This window comes from Dipodomys ordii, unplaced genomic scaffold (genome assembly GCF_000151885.1).
Source record: "Dipodomys ordii isolate 6190 unplaced genomic scaffold, Dord_2.0 Scaffold48, whole genome shotgun sequence".
Classification (NCBI taxonomy): Eukaryota; Metazoa; Chordata; class Mammalia; order Rodentia; family Heteromyidae; genus Dipodomys; species Dipodomys ordii.
The window spans coordinates 4,398,947-4,415,900 of NW_012267264.1; the positions used below are offsets into that span (position 1 = coordinate 4,398,947).

At 36.9% G+C, this 16,954-nt stretch overlaps 1 protein-coding gene across 1 annotated transcript in view; it reads right to left on the bottom strand.

Annotated features, from left to right (window-relative positions):
• Positions 1-9,030: 9,030 nt before the first annotated feature.
• Asb15 (ankyrin repeat and SOCS box containing 15) overlaps positions 9,031-16,954 on the bottom strand; it is a 45,030-nt gene continuing 37,106 nt past the window's right edge. Inside the window, exons 8-11 of the mRNA XM_013019911.1 lie at positions 16,051-16,222; positions 13,355-13,925; positions 12,145-12,298; positions 9,031-9,203 (exon numbers count right to left, since the gene is read on the bottom strand). Of these exons, the coding sequence (XP_012875365.1) occupies positions 9,031-9,203; positions 12,145-12,298; positions 13,355-13,925; positions 16,051-16,222 (1,070 nt within the window). The remainder of the gene's footprint in view (positions 9,204-12,144; positions 12,299-13,354; positions 13,926-16,050; positions 16,223-16,954) is intronic.

The window sequence follows — 16,954 nt, forward strand, 5'->3', positions numbered from 1 at the left end:
TCCATGTATGAGGCAGCATCTGGAGGCATACACTATTCCACTACATTTTGCAATGTGAAATGAACCCATATGAATATAAAATGAGTGAAAATGTGTTTGGAGAGATGAAGAAGTCTCTTCAAGCAGATTCAGCTAGTAAGTGACAGATAATAGTTGCGTTATCAGGACTCCAAGCTACTTTTTACGCTGGTGTTAACTAATTTGCTCTTTCAAAATACATCCAATTGGAAGACAGATGGGATGAAAGCGAGAGATCTGGGATAGAGTGGTTTACAGTCACGGGCATCGTCGATCAATGTTCTGTGTTTAAATGATTCTGGTTTAATGTAAGAATGAATGCTATAACAATTTAAAAGAGTAAAAGGAAGATTTGGAGGGGGGATACCCAATAACAGAATTTAATCAATCAAATTTTTTCGTATATACAGACCTTGAGGAAAGAATTCCACATCTGATACATGAAACAGATTCGACAGATATCATCTAAAGTTTTAATAAAGGAAATCTTACTTGAAGTGGACAAAAGCAACTTTCCGAGTAGTAGGTCTGAGTATTGGTGAGAAGTAGCCATTAGCCATAAGCTATGGGGAAATGCAAAGGAAATTAAAAAATGGAGAATGAAATCCCAATATCTCTGAGAGAAGTTATTGCAATTTAAATCCTTGTAATTTGGACCGTAGGGATAGGAAATTCTTACAAGCAAGCTCAATAAATCCTCAAACCTCCAAAAACTATTTAAATGATCCATTATCCATCTATTGATAGTATATTTGCAACAAGTATTTCTTTTTTTGGTAATAGGCACTCTTTTTGCTTTCAGGAATAAAAAAGTGGGAGAAAAAAACCCTGGGATTTCCACCTCCATTTCATATTTCTTTTCTCTAAGTTTGTTCTCTCCACAGTCATTTTGCAATCATGGTGAGTTCCAGGAAAGATTGATTGATAACATCTTTATGACAAGGGACTGAAACTACCCCGCAGGAGCAGAGTGCCTGACAAGACAGACCACCTCCCAAATGAAGATGATCACCTGTCATGCGAAAGCTGTAATCTGGAGCTGGAGGAGTTGTCTCCTGGGAACCAGATTGTCCGTCTCAAGTGAGAACGATGGAAGCAACTTCTGCCTTTCCAGTCCATTTTGGACAGATTTGGTCATGGGGGTGTTAGAAGGTATGACAGAGGAAGTAGAGAGTAGACTTCTAAAACATGGATTTCTTCCCTTGTGTTCATGGTCACTGTGCACTAAAAAAAAAAATCTTCAAGCCTTGATGGAAATGGTATCTGAACAGGCAGAAGAGGTAAACGGATGCTGTGCATACAATGGGTAAGGTAAAGTCAGTGTCAGAGTACAGCAGTGTGTGGACTCAGTGTGCCTTGTGGTGGGGCTCCTTGAAAACTACTAGCCCTGACTACTGTACTGTACTACTATACAATATTAGCCTTGGAAGCTTGGGATACTGAGTTTTCATTTTCAATTTTATAATGAAAATCAAAGGTACTACCTATTCAGCTCCTAGCTGAATAGAGAACTCTGTGTTTTTCCCAGTTTTGATTCCTACAGTCCCACATTTCTCCTTGTTCTTTCTGGAACTGGTTTTCAAGGGTGTTACAAAAGCCACACCCTGCTAGTAACAAGAGCCTTTGCTGATTCATGCCCTTCAGAGGACAGGAAGCCTCCACTTTAACATCTTCAATCTACATGATGTTGTGCATTTGTCTTTGTTTGTGAAAGTGCAAGTTCGTTTTTTATTTTTTTGTGAGAATACCATACAGAGGAGTTACAATTATATGGGCAAGATAACAAGTACATTTCTTATCAAGCATTGTTGCATTTGTCTTTTAGGTTAAAAAAACAAAACAAAACCTTGGAAAAAGTCCTGTTACCTCCAACGTGAAAATGTCCTCAGTCGGCTATCAGAGCAAGCTGCAGAAGTTAGTTTTGAGGACCAGTGAACACGGTAAAGGCAGCTGTTCGGAGCTGCCCCTGAAGGCAGTCACCTTCTGCTTTTAGTGGTCTTATCAGCAGAGCAGAACTGATAAACCAGGAACTGCCAGCTCAAGAACACAGCACTGCCTCTGGGAGCCAGAAGATTCCATTGTTCAGCGGAGACACTTCTGTGGGGGTGGTAAACGTGGCCCCAGCTAGTCAGAGACCCTTGTGTAACTCTGATTCTTTTTAAGTGAACTTTGAGTTGCAATGCATGAACTATAAAATTCATCCATCATAAGTGTAAACTTACTAAGTTGTGCCACCATATAACACGTACACACACACACACACACACACACAACCAACAAAAACAATTTTACAATATTTCTGTTAATCCCCAAACATCCCGTATGTCCATTTCAAGTTAACTCTGTTCCTAACACCTGTAATGTTCGCTCCTGGAAGGTGAGCACACCCCACCCTCCTCACAACAGTCTCCATCCAGTACCTGTGTGACCTAGGCAGCTGGCAAGGCTAGAAGAGGTCACATCTGCACCTGCTGAGGTCACATCCAGATTTGAGATGTGGCCACACCTTTCCCACCCCTTCCCTAGATAAGGCCTAGCTCAGGGCCAGACGCTCTCTTTCCCAGGCCTTTCCCTGGCATTTCCCAGCTGTGTCAAGTGCCAGCCAGAAGGATGAATAAACCTACCCCTTACCTGAATACCACGTGTGTGGTGTTGTTATTACGCGGCCACCTCTTTAAAACCTAACTGTTCCTAACACCCAGATCCAGGAAACCATGAATCAGTGTTCACTATGTATATATTAGATTTGTGTGAATATTGTAGACAACTAGAACCACATCATTTGTGGTCTTGGGCCTACCTTCTTTCACCTCACTTATTTTGGAGTTCATTTATGTTGTAACGTGCTGACTAATCACATTCTTTTGGATGTATGGGTTACTTTGTGTTTATCCCACTGACGGGTAATTGGGTTATAACACTTTCTGGGTATTTCTGGCATTTATAACCTTCATTAACTGTAAGATTTATTTCCTCATATAGAGAGAGGAGAGGAAGAAATGTATGCCTTCTCTGCTCTGCTCCAGACTAATGTAAGAATCGATTGAGACAGTGTAAGTGAAATATAGGAGAAATGAAAGACATTGTTATGAAGGGAGTCATTTCTGACCGGTTAAATTGTATTAGATATTTCTCACTATTCTTTCCATATGTGTGGACCAAATAAAGCCTGTGGACTCTTGAAGAAATCTGTATGTGTGTGTGTTTTTCCCGTGTACTTAGGGCTTTCATTCTTTTTTTCTTGTCAGGTCCTATTAGTCAGAGACGGTTTAATATAATGTCTCTTCAATGTATTTTTCTTTCTTTATTGTCAAGGTGATGTACAGAGGGCTTACAGTCATGTAAGTTAGGTAATAAGTGCATTTCTTGTCAAACTTGTTGCCCTCTCCCTCATTTTTCTCCTACTTTTCCTCTCCCCTCAATTCAAATGTATTTTTCAAACTATATTTTCTACTGTTAAAAGTCTTTGTTACCAATTGAGCCAAGTTTTTCCAGAAACCTGAGAATTTTTTTAAAATTAGAAGTATACAACTCAGTAGAATTGATGTTCAAATTTAAACAAGAAATTCTCCAACTCACACACATTTAGCCTCCTGGATTCCTCCTGTGAGGTGGCTGGGTGCAGGTCAAAGGGTTCCAACTAGCCGAAGCAAAACCTGAATAAATGTTATTATCTTCCTGTCAAAGGTGATTAAAATTCCCACCTTACTGAAACAACTTTAAACCAAATAGGTACTTAGATCTTTAGGGCTATTCAAACATTCACAAACATAGATCATTGATCCATTTGCCATGCCTATTTAACTTTCAAAAGCATTTAAAAATAGTTTCTTCAAGACAACAATGACTCCAACACAAAGAACTGGATACTGATATCATACAACCCCCAAATAAGTATCACATTTAGCTCCCTTCATAACTTCTACCTCATTGAATATTATGGACTGCTTCCAAGATGTTTTAGCTTAAATCTCTTTAAGAGAACCATCATGGAAGACCTATGGGGCAAGAGCAATGGGCTCTCCCATTACTGGAATCTGAAGCACAGATTCCTGTCCAGTGCCTCGGTAAAATCGCTCACCAATGCAGACTTAGAACTCGGGTGCTCCCAGTGCCCAGATTCAAATTACTAGACTTGTCTCCTTCTGAAACCAGCAAATCCCCAGACATCTCCAGCACTCCCTGAGGTTATATAAGGCAGGACACAGAGGTCAGATGAGTGTGTTCTCTTCACACATCTTTTCCTCTGGGAAGTTCTTTCTTTGGTTAGTAATGGTAGATCAGGACTTCACAAAGCAGAAGATGTGTTGCTTTTTATCTGGGGAGAGTTTTCTGCTAAGTTTTCATCCTATGAATGTTGTCAAAGAATTTTAAGATGAGAAGGAGAGTCATCTCTCCCCCTCAACATCTTTTTTTTTTATGATCATATGTCATCACAATTATCTCTGAAGCCTATTCCATAAGATCAAAATTTTTCAGTTTTGAGCCTGGGTGCTGACACTGACACTAATACTGGTATAATGAAAAACTGGGTTTTATATGCACATATTCCATGTGGATATCATGCTCTATACTCATATTTTGTTCAAAATGAAAACTAATAATATGTAGAGCCTGGTAAAAACTTGTTCAAAACTAATACTTGATGATTTATTTTTGTCTCACTTGACATTAAAAGTATCATTTTGTATGTCTTTATGATGTTAAAGTTGGCAAAAGTATATATTTGTAGTATGTAATTTGCTAAGGCCATTATTTTTTTTAAACGAGGAATTTCTTAAACTTATTCTTGGATAGCTGAATCTTTGGATCCTTTGACTAGCTTGCCAATTCCCCCTACTCCTCCAATCCCTGTTAACCATGACTGCATTCTCTGCTCCTAAGTGTGTCTTTTTAGACTGCACAAAGGAGATTATGTCATTAAGTATGTCATGAAGTCACATGACATACTGCCATGCAAGTATGTACGTATATATGTATTATAATGGGTGCATGTCATATTCATGTGCTTCCTCTATATGTGCATGTCATATACATTTTATATACATATGTAAAATATATATACAGTCATGTATTCACATATACACCCTCATGGTCATTTTGTTTGATTAACCTGAAATGGCTTAGAATTTTATGTGTGCTAAATAATTTCTGGTTTGGCAAGTGGCTACCTACATAAGGGTAACATGACTTAAAACCAAAATTAGGATAGGAATTTCTGGTAAAATACCAGTGACAGTAAAAAGGCTTAAGTGTACTTTCTGTGTCCTAAGAGACTCCACCATGTAGTTTACAGGGTGTCTGACCCATGCATACTTTCAAAACTTTGCATCCAGAGGGCATGTTAGATCCATAGTATCTGTAGCACATTTGCTGCACATAGTACTCTCTGTACTATGATTTGATTGCCTGGTCACATGTTCTGTATCCAATTAAAGATTAAACTATATTCTTCAGAAGATACCTTGTTTCCATATGTTTTATAGGATTTTTGTTGTTCCTAGGCAGGAATGGAGATACTATTTGATGATGGGTTTACAGAAAAGCTAAATAAGAATCCTTTGAACAATGAACTAATAGTTTAACCAAATGAATGCCACTAAATTGGAACATGTGTTTTGGGGGGATTGGAGTGAGATCTAGGGGATACGGGCAGATGAATGGAGAGAAAGGAAGGGTGGGTGAATGCAGTCATAATATTCAATGTGCATATATGAAAATAGAATGGAGTAAGTTCATGGGGATGGGTGGGTTGGGAGAGATGGGGAGAAAGAAGAAAGAGGTGACAGTGATTAAGATGCACTGTACTTACAGACCTGTTGAATTGAGATTGCTTTGTACACCTACTCAAGGACAATTAAAACAGCTTTTAAAAACCTGGAAAAAAAGACATACTAAAGCAAACTTCAGATGTGCTCTTTTCTACACAGACTCTATATGATAAAAACAAAACAGAAAAATCCAGAATTTACAACAGCCACCCACCAGTTGACAGCATGGGAAGCTGGCAACCAGGCCCCACCTAGTTGGTCCTCAGTGGTAAAACTGACACCACTGTAGAATGTTTGGCTTCTCCTGGGCCAGATTTGGAGGAGCAGCTGTTGCCCTGTTCGGATAAAGTGACACACTGTAAGAGAAACAGAGTCCTAATTGGATAAGGATTAATTCCTCTCTCCATCTAGCCCTTTCAAAAACACTACTAGAAAAGTCCAAAATGTAGTGCTCAAAAGATCAATTTGTTTTGGAATATAGTGATTATATTTTAAGATGCAATTTTCTCCTACGTCAAAAATGCCCTGAAAAAACACTTTCAAAAACTGTAGCAATAGCAGTTAATCAACATCTCTATATCTAAGTATTTCTTGAATGAAATTACACAGAAGTACATTAGAGAAAGTCTCAAAGTTTTAGTGTAATAAAGATTAATATCTGAACAGCAGACATAGGTAACCAATATTTTTATTTTGAGTAATATTTATAGGTAACAATATATTTTAAGTACAACAAATAAAGCAATCCAAGAATCATGATACCTGTACACAAAGTATTACAATTCAAATGAAGTATATTTAAGTCTAATTTATATAAAAGTAAACTAGGAAACACAAGAAGTTAAATCTGCAGCCTGAGTTATACAGCTTTTTTATACTTATAAAAATTAATTGAAGTCAAATGCAACTCAAAAAACTTACAAAGCAATTAGACATTACTACTGAAAGATATAATCACTCAAGATAAAATATAAGAAAAATACATTATTAAAATCTAAGAATAAAATTTAAATACATTACTAAGATTACACCATCATTTAAGAATTCAAAACTGTCAGTTCACCATGAAGTCACTGATTATTTTTGTCATGTCTTGTGTAACCTTCACACTTCATGGAATGTGTGTGGCCCTAGGAGACACTGGGAAACAAAACAAGTCACAAAGCCTGCCTGCAGGGAGCTTCCATTCTAGCTTCTCTCACCCTGAGTCTAAGGTAGCCAGGCACACAGACTCTTACAACACAGCATGAGAAACTCTGGGTAGCTTCCATCCTCACAGGAAGCACCATCTCAGCTGAAATTTTCAGGCAAGGAAGGGAGCTAATCATAGAGGAGATGCAGGAGAAGGAGGAAGAGAAAGAAAGACACGCAGAGATGCCTATGCGCAGGAGAACAGTTTCTATAATCAGTGGTTCCTATACAAATGTTTGCAGATATTTAATGAGCCACCGTGAAATTTCACCTTTTTTTGCAGGGGGGGGGTGGCTGTCATGGGGCTTGAACTCTGAGCCTGGGCGCTGTCCATCAGTGCTTTAGCTCAAAGCTAGAACTCTACCACTTGAGCAGCAGCGCCACTTTTCGGTTTTCTGGTGGTTAATTGGAGATAAGAGCCTCACAGACTCTCCTGCCCCGGCTGGCTTTGAACATCAATCCTCAGACCTCAGCCTCCTGAGTAGCTAGGATTACAGGTGTGAGCCACAGGCGCCTGGCCGACATTTTACCTATTAATGGGAAAATGAGGACATTGTGTTCAGTCTTTTCAAAGCTAAAGTCATCCAATTCTAAATAACTGGTAGTTTTATTTTTAGCATTCCATTAAATGACCCTTTTTTATGAGATGAGCGTGATGGTAGAAGTGATGTTTTGTTTTAAAGAAAATACTTGAACCTATTTTAAAAACTAAGGTCTGAGAATCACTGTTGAAAGAATAAACTTCTAGAAAACATAATACGGTTAAAGAGGAGAGAACAAAAGGGTACATTAAGATAATGCTTAGAATAAAGAGAAGGATTTCACATCAAGAAGGGCTATGTATAAGCACTTTGGACTTTAGCCTATGAGCAATGAGAATGCATTTTCACAAGGGGGTAAAACTACTTCTGTCTGTGAGAAATCAGAGTGGATGTGTGTATGCTACGTGTGTGCGGCCCGGCAAGCAAAAAGGGAGGCAAGCCAGATAAGTAGCACTGTTTTACCAGAGGAAAAAAGAGACCAGAGCCAGGCTTATGGCTACATTGGTGGAAAAAGATGGCTTCAAGAGACAAACAATAGGATGTGGTGAGTGTGTGTGTGTATGTGTGTTTCTAATGGAGAAAGAAATGGGGTGGTCAAAGTTGATGTTCAGTGTTTTTCCCTTGGAAACTGACTTGAGCATTGTGATAACTGCTGAAGTAATGCAAGAGACTTTCTGTGCAGAATGGCGATAGATTTATCTGAGGATATGTGGAATTTTAGATCTTTGTGTTCCAAGAGTCTTATTAGTGCATTGTCTACATAAGTCTCAAGCACAGGAGAGAAAGAATTGAGGTTTGGATATAAATTTTGCAGCTATAAGCAAAATTTCTCAGAGAAGATATATTATAGAAGGATTGGCAGGAGATGAGCAATGTAGAAAGAGGCTAGAGACAGGGGAACAAAGGAGGTAGGTGGAGAGATGAAGGAACAAGGTATCAGTATAGTGAAAACCAAGGAAAGAGGTACCACTTCTAGGAAAGAAGAGGCAATGATATCAGATGCCACAGGAATTCATAGAAAGAGGGAAAGAAATGTACTCATTGCATTTAGCAATTAGGAAGATTGCTGAGGTAGGGCAGTTTGAGAAGGGCAGTGGAGGCAGCAGATGCTAAATAATAGCCTAAGAACCCTGTAAGGAGGAAGCAGCTCTTTCCACACTGGGGCCATTAAAGACAGGAAGAATGGACCAGTAACTGCCTAAACCTAAGGGTTTGAGAAAGTTGCTTATTTGTTTTTTAAACATCATGGATATTGTAGGAGGTTTTTGATAGGGAGAATTTGAAGACTTGTAGATAGTCAATAGAAATTAAATACAAAAATATTGACTATCTTAAAAAATGCACAAGTCTTGAAAGTTGTCCAGCATATCCTCCATTGGTGTATAATACACCTATAACATTGTCAACAGACTTGAATACACTTGATGATGTACAATGATTCCAAGAAATCTCTGAAGGAATCACTTAACATATTTTTGAGAACCACATTTTAAAATATTCTTTTTACGTTATGGCAATTTCAACTCTTGTCCGTAGAGATCATATTCCTTAAATAAGATGTATCTTTGGATAGCAGTGGGTAGCAGAAGCTTCTCCACGGAGTCTGGCTGGCCTAGTCGCTGGAGGCCCATAAGTCTTCGGATTTTTAAACGACATAAATGCTTTAATGAACAAGGGTTCTCTAAAGTGAACAGAGAAAAGAAGCAAAAGTTGCAAACAATATTAGTGAGTTGATCTGTAAGAGGTGTAAAGCATCAATAATGTCTATATGGACAACATGCACACACTTCAGCAGCTGGTGATTTTGAGTACAATCCACTATGTAAAGTCCCACAGGGGCAGTGGTATAGTCTATGGCTGTACCAGATGGGCGCTGATGGGCATTCAACTAGAATCTGTTACATAAATGAATGGACTTGATGATTTATAAAAGCAAATACTAAGCCACCCACACTTGTAATCCAAGCTCCTCAGGAGGCTGAGTTTGAGGATTGCGATTCCACGTTCAAAGCCAGCTTGGGCAAGAAAGTCTGCAAGACTCTTTAACACCAATTAACTATCAAGTGCTTGCCTTGTGCTGAGTGAAAAAAGTTCATGGAAAGGTCCCAGACCTTGAAGTTCTGCTCTCAGTACTGGCAAAAAACAAAAAACAAAAAACAACAACAAAAAACCCAAAGCAGCAGGAAATGCTCATGTCTCTTTCTGTTTATTCCTTTTTTAGAATTGAATATTATGGAGATATAGTTCTTTACTTTCTCTTCTGGCAATTAGCTGATAAATAGTTATTGAGGAAATATCAATACAGCTTATGATTCCATAAATCATTCATGATTCAACCTAAAGCTTGTGTCCAATATTTAATACCTAAATATTTTATATCTATCTATCTATATACTAACAGGATTCCTATATCTGATGTTAACCTTTATTTTCAAAATTTTCCTCTATAATTATAAAACCAGCATTTATCAACTAGTGGAAGGGTAGCAGAGTCCTTGGGCTTAAACAGTGACTCTGCTCTTAGTCAGCTTGGATTGGATCAGTTTTTAACCTCTAGGTTTTAATGCTATCATCCCTAAAATGTAGATAAAATAGGATCTACTTCACAGGCTTCTTTAAAAATTAAACAAATTATTTAACATACACTATTAAAAATCTTTAGTGCTTTGTAACTGTTCAATAAATGTCAACTGTCATCAAATTCAATAATAAAAGTGGTTAAATTTCGGTAGTATTTGATATTACAAACATTCAAGTTATCTATTACCTTCTTTTAAAGTTAAAAACCACATCTCACACAAAAATGTATGGTATTACTTTTGGCAGCTCTAGGTTTTGAAATGGGGTGCAAATTGGGCCTTGAGTTTCCTAGGTAGGTTCTGTACACCTTAAGCCATGCCCCTAGCATGGGAAAAAATTATTATTAACAAAACATGCAGAGAGCCATGAGCTAGTGGCTCATGTCTGTAATCCTAGCTACTCAGGAAGCAGAGATCTGAGGATTCCTGTTCAAAGCCAGCTAGGCAGAAAAGTGAAAGTGTGACTCAAGTGGTAAAGCACAAGCATGTAAGCCGTGTGAGAGCATTAAGCCAAGTTCAAACCCCATCAACAGCACACATACAACAACAACAAAAAAATAAGTAAATAAAAAGCAAAAAAGTCCACTTTTTTTTAAATTGCATTTTTCCCTAACAAAGTCATTGCCTATGTATGTCTGGAAGAATCCTGACATCCAGTGGTTGACCTTGCTCATAGCAACCAATTGATAGACTGCAATAATGTCTAATTAGAACAAAACCAAACCAAAATCTTCTTAGCTTTATTCTTACTTGGACTGTCTTTCTAAAGTCATCAGCCTTGGGAGTTCTTTTGCAATAAAAACATTTGCAATTACCATTTAGAGGAAAAGTCTTCATTTTCTATGACAAGAGGTACATTGGCATTATAGAAAGAGCTACAGACTAGTCTTCACATTCTCATTTTTTTTTATCACAATATGAAAAACTAGGCAGAAAAGGGTAGGTATGTTGCTAGTATGGCTAGCTTGCTCCCTTTTATAGGAAAAAAAATCCTCTGTTCCTTGGAGAAACAAAAATGATACAATAATTTATTGGTTATTTTTATGAAGTTACCAATTCTCAATCACATATAGACAGTATAATCCAACAATCCTACTTCTATTCCAGGCCCAAATTTCATCCCATCTATCTGATCTCTGATCTATCTGATCTCTGAGTTTTTCTACATTTAGAATATTGTCTTATTCGTTAAGTCCTCCAAGATTCTGTTTTAGTTGGTTTACAATCCCCTCTATTATAGAACTTATTCTAGAGGAAAGCTGATTTAGTAGAAACGGATTACTTAGATATCATGTAATATGCTATGATTTTTTAAACTCTATGTGGATTTTGAAAGTTCATTTCCTCAAGCTCTAATTTTGAAAAAGAATAATCTCTTCTAGTCTATGATTTCTTCCAAGTATGTTGCAAGTATATTCCAAGTATATTCAAATCTTAACTTTCCTTAAAGCTACTGTTTTTGCTTTGTCATCGGTCTAAGGATTGAACTCAGTGCCTGTCATATTTTCAGACACTAAGATACTGTCAATGAGACTTTTATAATATGATTCACTTCCACTATTATAATTAAATTTTGACTTGGAAAATACAAAGTAAATCTTTGAGGGCAGGATTCTATCAATAAACACCTGAGGGAAAGCATATTTTTAATACTTTCCATTCATTTATTTAGTCTGCAAGAACTTACTGAATACTGTTCATTAGGCACAATGGATAAGTCTTGAAAATGCAAAAAAATAGACCCTATCAAAGTCTAAGTATTATATAATGCCAGTTACAAACTATGAGTTCTAGTTTCAATGTTGATATAGCTAATATAACAATATAACTGATTAAGCAATCAATTCAAGAGTTGGAAAACATCAAGAAAATTTCAAATTTTGCATCTTGTCAGAGAGGATATGTTAAGTATGAGTAAAAAAAACAAGATAATTTTTAATATAAGATAGCTCTAAAAAGGAATCAGAGGAAGACATTAAAATGCTCCTCCTATGTATTTTCAATCACAAAAATGGTAGGTAAAACAATTTTTAACATTTTTACCCAGTATTTGGCGGATTTCTGGCCACTCTCTCTGTATTTCCAGTACAGACTTCAGCTTAGCACACAGAGGGACGTAATCCATGTAATCTATTAGAATTCGGACAATGCTACCTACGAGGTGCTTCATCCAAGGAACTGTAATAAACTCACAGAACTGAGGAAATGGACAAAATTAAACTTAGTATTTTAATGTACTATATTCTTGAATACTCAGTGCATTATGAATAATTACTTTGTCTTTTTATCCCTCCTTGCCACGAACAACAAAGAAAATGAAATTGTTTGCTTGTTTGTGTGAACAAATAGCCCAAGGATATAATATACATAGTTCAGATGTGATTCTAGTCAATTCAACAAGGAAGGATTATGCTTTTCAGCCTATCTAGTCCCAATGTTCCATCAAGAAATTGTAAATGATTAATCGCATTCATCTTTATATTCTACATTTCATTGTCCATTTAAGAAAAAAAATAAACAGCATGTTTTTCTTGGCTAACTTTAGGCTTGTATCCCCACATCTCCATAAAGAAAAAAATCATGATTAAGAAAAACATAAAAATAGAGTTGATGTTTCTTTCTTGCAATATCCTTATAATGACTGAAAGTTGGCTGAATAATTCATAATTCTTCACAACAGGACATGCAACATACTCTAGGATAAATTATAGATCAGTTGTAAAACAAGACAAATTTAAGAATATCGAAATTATTTCTTCTTTTTCCAAATAGCATGACTTAAATTATGTAATTTTTAAAGGACTTCATAAGAATGGCAGAAAAAAATCTTTTTTCCATTCCTAGATATTGGAGAAGTGAGTTTACTTGCTTAGAGTCATGTTGCTTATGAATTACTAAATCCAGGACTTCTAATTCCTCTTTTAAAAAATTTACTTTTAAAAATACTGTTTACATTTTTAAAAGAATTATTCGTAAGGAGTTGGACAAAGGAGTCTAATTTGACACGTCAGTTTGTGAGGAATTATTTCTAACCACAATGATAAAAAAAACAACAACTACGAATCAACACAAGAGATAATTCAGAAACTTTATAACTACAGAAAAAGTACTAGCCTGCAGTTGAGCCTGGAAGAAATTTAAAAGAAGAAATAAAACATTTAAAAATTGTTAACTAAAACATTAAAGTTAAAATTTTCCTTGAGACAAGTAAGAGTTAGGATTTGGGCCTAATGTGAAGAAGGGCACAACTCACGGAGGTATCTTTTAGTATGCAAGATGTCCATCCAGGTAGTATCTCCTCCTCTATGTCTGTCCACACAAATGAATTTCCAAAGATGTTCCCGTGCATGCAGTCAAAGCACATTTCCACTTGGTAGCCATTATTCAGCAACAACCGCATCATGACCTCATCATGTAGGGCATATTGAATGACGCTAGGGAACCGAGTGTCATTCACGTGCATAAAGTAACAGTTGACATTAGCTCCGTGGGAGAGGAGCAGCCTGACAATTTCATGGTTATTGGCCCTCACTGCCACAAGTAGACAGTTGAGGGGGTCAAGGTTGGGGTCTGCACCTGCAGCCAGAAGAACTTCTGTGCAATGAATGTCATTGTTGGAGACGGCAAAGTACAGTGCGGTCTTCCTCTCATCATCATAACTCTGGGAGATGTGGTCATCAAGGAGCATGTTGACATCAAAACCATTTTCGATGAGGAGCTGTAAGCACTGTGCATTTTGTCCATCAGCTGCTGAGTGAACTGGTGACAGCCCACTCTTCTGGATTGCGTTTTTGGATGTAACTGGGATAAGATGTTTCAGAGCACTAAAGCAAACAAACAAAAACAAAATAATTGCTCCAATATCCCCATGGCATAAGGGTGATCAAGAAACTAAATAAGCCTTCATTCTCATCAGACAAGTGAGTGTAGTTTTAACTTTCCTTATCCTCTCTAGATAGCTTCATACAAAAATATTTAACTTTTGTCTATTAAGCTACGACTATCTAGTTTTTAATATGATTTATGAAGTTATTTTTAACGTTTCTTCTTTTTGCGGTTACTGATATTTGAATTCAAAGTTCTGCACTTACTAGATGGCTGCCCTACGGCTTGACTCACATTTCCAGTCCTTCTGGGGAGCTATATTGACAATTGAACTCAGGGCCTCCTGTTCTCATTTGGCCTTTTCACTCATTATTGTTGCTGTATACCTTGTGCTACTCCTCTAGTTCTACTGACAACGGGTTTGAGATCGGGAGGATCATTGTTTGAGGCCACCTGGGGCAACAATGAGGGAAGACTCATCTTAAAAAAAATATTGGACACACTGGCACACACCTGTCATCACAACTATGTGGGAAGCATAAGAAGATTATGGTCCACGCCAGCCTAGAAATAAAAAAAGAAAATCCTATCCAGAAAAATAACTAAAGCAAAAAGGGCTGTGTGTGTGTGTGTGTGTGTGTGGTTTAAGAGCACCTACTAGCAAGTACAAGGTCCTGTGCTCAAACACCAGTACTGCCAAAGGAAGTGAGAGCTCACAGGAAGTAAGCGTAAGTGACCTGGATATCATTTACTTTCCTTAATGCAAAAGCAATATGAAGTCTCCAGAGGGAACATGACTTCTCCAAGGTCACACAGATCCATGGTAAGAAGAGGGCTAATATTTCACATTACTCTTTCATTGGCTGCTGAGTTGTCTATTCTTTGCCCATGTACAGCTTATCTTGTTATAATTTGCAATTGAATTATTAACCTTAAGAAAAATCTTTACTATTCCACCAAACTTATGTGTCAGTCCAATGAAAATAGCTGACCATGGGAGATGTTTCTAAGAACATGTGATAAACAGTTGTGGATTTCGCACTTGACTAACCAACTAGACACTCATGAGAGTCAAAGGCAAGGAGAACTTGATCTCTTGTGCCTAATTCAGAGCTACGTGTGTGAATTTATGAACGCTGGGAGTAAATCCAGGTAAACTTTAACAACATGTCACTTGGCATCAATTATGCATTGCTGGCCCCTTCACCAATACAGCCATTGAAAATTATAAAGTCTAAATACTTTAAAGTTTTTGAACATATGAAATATATTTAAGTATCTAAAACCACCTTCTCCTGGTGATACTTTAACACTGTGATTCCTAATTTTTATTAGTGTGCTGATTTTAACAGATTTTGTAGTTTCAGTATCCCCTCAACCATTTGTATGAAAAAAGGAATCTAAACTTATGACAATGCATTTATCATTATATTACAATATTTTGGAACTGTTAAGATGTAATTAAGTAACACATAACATTTTACAAATTTTAATTCTTTGACCAGGTAAAACTTTTGAGACCATATAGTTTTTTATTGACCATAACTTTTTTTTAAGGCTTTACAACGTTTTAATGAATATGCCAAGATTAGATGACTCTGAACAGTTTCTTAGACGTACATTCATCATATTCTCATGTACTCATACAGCACATTTCCAAATATTCATCTTAGAACACATTTCATTTTTTATTTTTTGATAGAAACATAACAACCTATATTTAGAAGCAACAGCACCACATATATTTATAAAATTGTAACACATACTTTAAAATCCTTATTAGAAATTTTATAGCAGCAGTTGACCATAACTTTTTTATAACAGAAATACAATCTTAGACAGCTTAGGTAAAATTTTCTATTATAATTATGCCTTGTAAAAGAAAAAAAGAGTGTCATCACTATAAAAACATTGTAAATTCATTTTGTAGAAGTTCAAAATATAAAATCAAAAAGGAAGGTCAAATAACTTCCAAGCATTTAAATACAGAACCGGTGTATCTTTTATCTACTTCTCTTTGTGTTCTTGGAAAAAAATCATCACAGAGAAACATGATTCCACTCCATTAAAACTTTTGTTTTTTTCTTTTAACTTAAAGTGATCATCTCATAATCTCTTACTCACAGATAATGTCCTTCATAGGCCGCTCGATGTATAGGAAGATGCCCTGCTCTGTTGGGCACATTTCCACTCCCTCCATATTCCAGCAGGAGGGAAATGCAGTCCGGGTTACCACCTCCTGCTGCATCGAACAACACTGATGCCCCATCATCCGCCAAAGCAAACACATCACCACCTGGCAGTATAAAACACAGGCCGAGCATGACTGTACAGCATCGTTAAGAGTCCCCTTAAGAGTCATCTCGATGTATTTTCTGGATGGCATGGCAAATTGTGGAAAACATTGTTTTTGACTACTTAATAGTTACACAGTATTCTTTAATAAGTCATTATACAATATTCCTCATTTCATTAAAAAAAAGTCTTAGGCTCACAAAAACACAGGGAAAATGAACAAGCTGATTTCTAGGATAGCTATTTCCAGAAAAAGCTATAACATCAGATTTTCAAACTTAATCACAACAGTGAGTGCTCTATTTCAATTCAACAACTATTTATTGGTACCCTCTTTGTGAAAACAATCTGGGTGACCCTACAATGAATAAGAAGCCTAAAGGGGAAATGAAACAATATGTCACTAGAGAATATAAATGATATGACATTGTAAAAACATCAGTACTAGAAAATATTGCAAGGAAAGACTGCATGGACACGGCTCTGCTGCCCTTTGGGAACTGGGGCAAGCTGTTACTTCTCTGCACTTGCATCTCTGCAGTTGTAACGTGGAGCCATGAAGCTTATTTCACAGAGATGATCTGATAATTAAAAAGGTTCACCCTCTTCCCCACAGAGGATCCCTTGGGGGAATCCTGTGGTCCTAGCCTTCATTTATAGATGGGGAATCCAGATATTTAAGTAAGTAGACAAGGGCTCACAAAGAGTAGGTAGAGAAGACAATTTAGGAATT